Here is a 7,020-nt window from a genome sequence, read left to right as displayed (position 1 = left end):
AGAGTAGCATCGGCAGATCAAACGTGCTGCCGCCGGCGACGGCGGGATCGAAGTGGAGCTCAGACTTGCCGAAGTCGGGATCTAGGGCGTCGCCGGGATAGTTGACCTGTTGGACGGTGAAGCCGACGACGGTGCTGTCGTAGTCGAAGTGGTCGAGGAGGAAGTCGGCGCATGGAGCTTCAACGGCGGCGAGGATGTCGTCCATGCCGTAAAGATGGACGGAGACCACCACGTCGTGATCGATGTGGCGCTCAGACATGTCGAAGTCGAGATCGAGGAGAGGGATCCCGCCCGCCTCTGGGTCGCCGATGGCTGGGATGACGTCGATGTCGAAGGGATCGAGGTCGGTGTGTAGCCACCGACGGCGGGGAGGATGTCACAGTGGCCGAGAGAGGTAGGGCACGCTCGGGTGGCCGGGATTTCGATTGCTAGGGATTCCTACAGATATGGGTTGCCGGGATTTCGATTGCTAGGGATTCCTACAGATATGGGTTGCCGGGATTTCGATTGCTAGGGATTCCTACAGATATGGCTTTAGTGTTTATTAGGCTAGGGAACTATATATACAGGAGAGTATATCATTAGCAGTACGAGCGAGTCCGACTCGAACTCGAACGCGTCTGTTTGTGGCGGTGCCGGCTTCAGCCTGGAAATAATAATAAAATCGTTCGATCACACTCTACATATTTATTCTCTCGTCCACAAAAGAATGCAAAATCGACCTGAGTATATTAATAGTTTTTATGTCTCAGTTTTATATCTAGGAGCAAAATAACATGTATTGATACTCTCTCTAACCATTGGTAGTCTTTTCTGAAACTGCATTTTTAGACCTTGGAAGCAAGGACGGTCCTTGCTTTTTTTCATCTGGATCGATAGAATTTAAACCTATAGAGTCGATGGTGTAGAATTTTCTCTTTCTTTACCGATTGTTGTAGTGATTTATATGTCAATTTTATATATCTATAGGTTAACTTAGAGTATGTTATTCCGAATTGGTTTTCTATTAATTGCATTTGCTATGAGCTCTGTATTATTTAACTATTTGGTTTGCTATTGTTTTTCTTTATTAGTAGTAGCTGGCATATTTTTTTAAAAAAAAATAATGTGAATTTTTAGACCCTATCGACGCCCAACATAACTTCCGAGGCTTCCGGTAGGGTGCTCTAGATATCATTTTTCTTGAGGAAATTCCTCCATCCGCGTCCGCCCCAAGCAGAAGCTCTCCGATCGAGGAACTCCGACATGACGCGTTGCCAGTTTCCACTCGATTCCGAGTCGGGGTCGTGGAACGAAGCGTGTGTCCTGCGTTCAACTCGTCTATAAATATGGGCCTGCCCTCCCCTGCCTGCAGCAGTAGTCCACCACATCATCCCGAATCCCCCGACTGCTTTGCGTCCCTGGCGATCCATCCCACACGATAATGGACACCGCCGACAACGACGACGACAGAGCCGCCGTGCGCCGCCCTGCTGGTCACCACGACGACCACGAGGACATCGTTATCGGCTACGTCATCCGAGGTGAATTCCTCGATCCCGGCGACGTGAAACCTATCTTCGCCCGAGGGGGCGGCGCAGAGGCCGAGCACCTCTTTCGTCACGCCGTCACCGAGGCCGAGCGCCGCTTCGAGCTCGCCCTCGCCGCCTGCAATAAGCCGGAGACGACGCCACGCGGCCACAAGCGTGCCCGGGGTGCTACTACTCCGGACGACGACGGCGACGGCACGGCCCGCGGCGCGCCCCGGCGCGCCACCGTCACCGCCGAGGGCGCGCGCCCGGCGGAGCAGCTCGAGCCGGCACCGAGGGACGACGGCTCACGGCGAGAAGAACACGCTCCGGCGGATCGCGAACCCATTGCAGCAGCAGCCACTTCGCTGGTCTCTTGTGGTGTGAAGCGGGATGCGGCGACCCAAGTTTCTGAAGCCCAGCTCCTGCAAGCATTTGACACCGTGATGCGGGACGCGTCGACACAAGTTTCTGAAGATGAGGAACCGAGCCACCAAGAAGAACCTATGCTTGCGAAGCCGTTTGGCTACTCCTCTCCAGCCTCGGAGGTGACGGCGCTGGGTGGCGAATGGCTGGAACTGCTTCCCGACGACCGGGCTGGCGGCGTTTCTGAAGATGTGCTGCAGCTGCTGTCGTCCGATTGTTCCGCCTACTTCACCGGAGATGCAACTATTCCCTTCCCGTCCCAAGCTTATGCAGCGCCAACGGACGAGGATTTCCCCGACTTCCTCTACGATTTCTATGAGCTATTGTATTGATCCCTGGATTTCTCCCCTGATGTCACTTGTGCCACTATGACGCAAAGGCAGCTCTGCTCCTTGGAACAGGCCATGACTGAGCTCTATGTATGAGCAATTTGATCCTCCAATGTCTGAATTTCTTGTGTGCCAATCACGTACTCATCTTTACGGACTGGTTCCTTTCTTTCCTCTTCTTGTCTGACAGTACGATTTCTTGTTTGACTTGCCGGCACCGGTTTCCCTGCATGTGCTGCTGGCGGCAATCAAAGAGCTAAAACTTTACGAGCGAACAAAATATTCAGCATTTCTTGCTTCCCAGGCAACATCCTTCTGATCTGGTGGTGATTGGCGTGTTTGTGTATATTGTTGGCGACCTGACTTCTTGTCATGCTCACGAAAATGGCTGGAATGCCTAGCTGATCTTAGGCAGAGAGCTAGACATGTAGTGATGTACTTGTAAAGTTAGCTGCATAGTCAATTGTTCTAGTCCGATTGAAATGCCCTTGCAACCCAGATTCTGTTCTTGGATGCCTCATGCCTAGAATGAACGCACATTAAGGTTCCACATCGAGATGTAATGGTCAAAGCAACTGGTGCGGCTAGCGTCGATGGATAATCTGATTGTTTGGCAACCAAATTATATGTTTCTAAAGTTGAAAAGTAATTACATAACAGTTTGATGTAACATGTTTTCGGTATGTTTTAGATACAAGACCTTTTCTTTATTTCCTGCAGAAAGGATACAAAGATTTTGAATGATCATGACCAGACTGAAGGAATTTGGATTTTGCAAAATTATTTGTCGGTACCCTCTAGCAGGGATATCCACTCCTACTGCAACAAGGCAGGACTCGCGTAGTCATACGTAACTACGTCATAAGGACGGAGCAGCCGGGCCCGACGAGTCAGGCTCTTACCTCACCGGGCCAACGGCCCCGGACCCGCTCCCCACTCTGGGACGGGTCCAGTGATGCCACGTGTCCCTGAGGAGGGAAAGCTCCGAGCCAACAGCCGAGGGCTCGGACCCCCCATAGGGGTCCGGGACTTCCCCGCGTCCGTCCGGACCTCCCACGCGCGTAGATCCAACATACCGCTGGGGCGGGGTCCGGGGGCGCCACGTGTCCCATAGGCGCAGGCGCGAGTCTTCCGCTGGAAGACTCGCCCACCCACCGCATTCAATGCGGGTGGTTGAGGCGTGCTCTGCCGTCGCGGCACGCGGGGCAGCTTTTGTCAGGCCTCACTGTAGACCGCATATTATCGAGGTACACTGTGCAGCCGCATGCGCCGCATCCGCGCAGAGCCTGTCTGCCGCATTAAATGGATACGACGGCACGGTACCTTTTCATCATACCGCCTAAGCCGCAAGCTACACGGCCCATTCAGCTACGCTGCAGGCAACGCCGCAAGCTACACCCTAGCGCCGTTTCGACAAGACAGGGCATGGTTATGCTGGACGGAAGATTCCCACGGGCAGAGCAAGGAAATCCAGAAATGAGATCTCCGTCGCCTGCAATGCCATAATGTCTGTACAGTATATCATTTTATACTACATCGTTGGGCCCACCTGTCGAGGACCCAACGGCCATATACGCGCCTCCCTTGAGATATAAAAAGGAGGCGCTCGCTGCACACTGGGGACTCTTTAGACTCAGTTACAGACACGCCAAGACTCTCACAACACAAGCTCGGTTTTCACTCCGAGCAACCCGGCTCTCAACCTCTTGAGAGCGCAAGCAATACAACACACAATGGACGTAGGGTATTACGCTCCGGCGGCCCGAACCACTCTAAGACTGATGTGTTCATCGTATTCTTCCACCGAGATTGGGCTAATCCTAGCTAACCCCCCGAGTACTCACCCTCTGGGCTTAGGCGGGTGCTTTACGCCACCCGGCTGTGGATTTGCACACCACGACATTATTCATCTTATTTGTAGATGCACTGAACCTATTACAGATGGCACCAACCTTCGAACCGTGTTGAGTTTTGACACAGCCTACAAGTTTGTGAAAGACTAAAAGACCAATCAAATGGAATCCCCCGAGCAAGATGAACAGCATCACAAAAATTGCCTTAGCGTGGGGTAAATTACAGAAATGATAGCGTTAGAAAACCACAACACATGAGGTCGCACAAAATCCCAGCCAACAGCATCTCTTCGAATAATCAACACAAGATATGCCCTCTCCAAGAATTTGCAGAATATAAAAGGGTTAATTGGATAAGTGACATTTCAATTGTCACGCTTCGAGATACACCATTACTATCGCGATATTCCGAAGCATACCATTATAATTTCATAGGTGCTCAAGATATGCCATTACCGTTCCACGTATTTATAGAAATTGCTTAACCAAATTACCTTTGTCTTCTTCCTCCCTCCCCTCCCTCCGATATCACTACCCAAATCAGAATTGATCAGGAATTTAAGATCAGTGGTAAGGTTATGCTTTTAAGAGCAAAACTGCTACACTGTTTTACAACCAAGCAGAACTGTTTCGTCCAAGAAAATTTCACAACCAAGCAAAACTGATATGCTGTTCCAAGGAAAGTTGGCTTGATTCAAGAAAGTGAACATCTAACTAGATAGTAGCAGATAAAATGGAGATTTATTTACATTTACTTTCTGAACAGATTAACTGAATTAACCAAACAGGAATTTTAAGACAGCACGGGGCACGAACTTTGGCCAGTGAAGGTTACAGGTAATTTGCAACACATTACTGCCTCATATTCAGATTTCACACTATATCCATTGGTCAGACCTTCAAGACTGATACTCCCTCCGTCCAAAAAAACAAGTCACTCTAGGATTCAAAATTTGTCCCAAAAAACAAGTTATCTTATCCTATTTAGAAAGTGCATGCGCATGGAAGAACCAATTAGTGCTAAATATGGATAATAAATAGGAGCAAACATGTTCATTTTACCTTCTTATTAATTGTTGTATAATTCCTAGAATGATTTGTTTTTTTTGGGACGGAGGGAGTACGTGCCAAACAACAGGAGTCTAACTCTAATATATGGTTTTGGTATTCCATCATAATAGTAGAAACAAGGCACTTCTTCCCGGTAAATTGCATAGGCATTGCTACCACAGAAAATCTGCAGATACCACTACTGAACATTTAGGGACAGTGCAACTATCCTGCTACTAATTAAGCGAAGGATCATTAACCAACAAGTACAAAAAAAGAGATAGCAAGCACATAACAGAAACTAACAGTTGTCCCAACACAGGGCCTGATCCGGATAAATTGCATAGACATCAGTACCAGTGTACCACAGATAATTCGTGCATATCACTAGTGAACATTTAGGGACAGTGCAATTATCCAACTACCAATTAAGCGAATGATCATTACCAACTAGTACACAGTAGTGACAGAAAAGCAAGGATTTCAACATCCTATGCACCTGCATTAGGAACTGGTCCTCTGGGTTTCTTAAGTGCTCGGCTTGCTTCCAATAGTAATGCATCTTTGGCGACCGTCGGGTAATTGCTGCTTGGCATGAGATGCCCAAACCACCCATCAGACTGAATAACTTCTTGCAACCACCCTTTTGATACCACCATTCGGCAGCAAGTCTCTTGCAGTTGTTGGCGACCATGCTGTTCTGCAAATGACAAAGTCCGTGCAGCTGTAGATGCATCTAGTTTTGCAAGCATCTGCTCCTCCAGAATCCCCTTCATTTCCTCATGGTTAAACCTCTCAGCCACATGAAACAGTGATTCTCTCATTTGGCAGCCACTTTCCTTGCTGTACTCTTCTCCCAGTATCTCCTCTGCCCCCGGCAGGTCCTCGGTGTACAAGAACTTGAGGAAGGCACCAAAGGCCTTTGGATCAATATCTCCTCCGATTGCGATGGATGCCCCTGGAGCAGCAGGGATCTCCGCTGCCAATGCTGGCGAGCGAGCTTGGATGACGAGTCTGTGTGCGGGGAAATCTTCATCTCCAACACGGAAGCTCACGTCGCTTCCATCTCCGCTCTCCAGGATATGGCCGAAATCTTTACTGAGAAGTGACTGCTTCTTGGGAGGGGAGGGGAGGGCATAAGCGCTGAGTGTGATTGCTAGGGAGCCATTGATAATGGAACCGTTCTCCACCATTTCCGCAACCGTAGGCAGCTGCAAAAGGGAAGCCTGCCCATGATGAACAATGCAGCGCATGGGGCTGTGTGCCACAGGCGGGCTCTTGCGGCGATCGACGAGCCTGACGTGCATGACGCCAAATTCGTGGGGGGCAAGGCCCAAACCCCTCAGCGCCAGGATCATGGCGCCGCCGCGAGAGGTGACCCCAAAGGCCCACCGGCGGCCATCTATGGTGCACTCGGTTCCTGTCGGTGTCAATCTTTCGGACACACCAGGGCAGATGCCCATCGACTCCTCGCTCTGGAGATATCGACGCAAAACTTGAGCTTGAACATGCGGAAGGGCCATCCGCGCAGTCGCCGAAGGGGAAAGTTGAGACGGAGAGTTGGGGAAGGTGGAAGGGGAAGTTAGGATTTCGGCGGGGCGGAGGCGGGGGAGCTCATCCAAAAGGGAGGGGGAAGAGGAAGGGGAGAGGGAGGGGGATGGTGGGGGGGGGGGGGGGGGGGAGGGCGGTCCTCGCCGGCGTCGGAGGCGACGCCAGCGAGGAGGAGGTTGGCGGCGGAGCGAGGCGCAGGCGGAGGAATACGAAAGAAGGGCTCTGGGTTTGTTTTCAGATGGGGGAGGGATATGCTCAGGCAGGTTAACCCCGGGTTCCGTGTTCGAGACGCGAGAGCTTCTC

General features: G+C 50.8%; 1 protein-coding gene across 1 annotated transcript; it reads right to left on the bottom strand.

Annotated features, from left to right (window-relative positions):
* Positions 1-5,657: 5,657 nt before the first annotated feature.
* LOC120710295 (BTB/POZ and MATH domain-containing protein 3-like) lies at positions 5,658-6,359 on the bottom strand. The gene has a single exon (XM_039995929.1). It carries the CDS (start codon positions 6,357-6,359, stop codon positions 5,658-5,660), a length of 702 nt encoding a protein of 233 aa, XP_039851863.1.
* Positions 6,360-7,020: the final 661 nt, after the last annotated feature.

Source organism: Panicum virgatum, chromosome 5K, assembly GCF_016808335.1.
Source record: "Panicum virgatum strain AP13 chromosome 5K, P.virgatum_v5, whole genome shotgun sequence".
Taxonomy (NCBI): domain Eukaryota; kingdom Viridiplantae; phylum Streptophyta; class Magnoliopsida; order Poales; family Poaceae; genus Panicum; species Panicum virgatum.
The sequence above is the reverse complement of the archived record's forward strand: the minus strand, read 5'-3'. Positions and strand labels throughout refer to the sequence as shown.

Coding starts and splice junctions, on each gene's coding strand:
- LOC120710295 (XM_039995929.1), bottom strand. CDS start 6,359: ATGGTGGAGAACGGTTCCATTATCAATGGCTCCCTAGCAATCACACTC.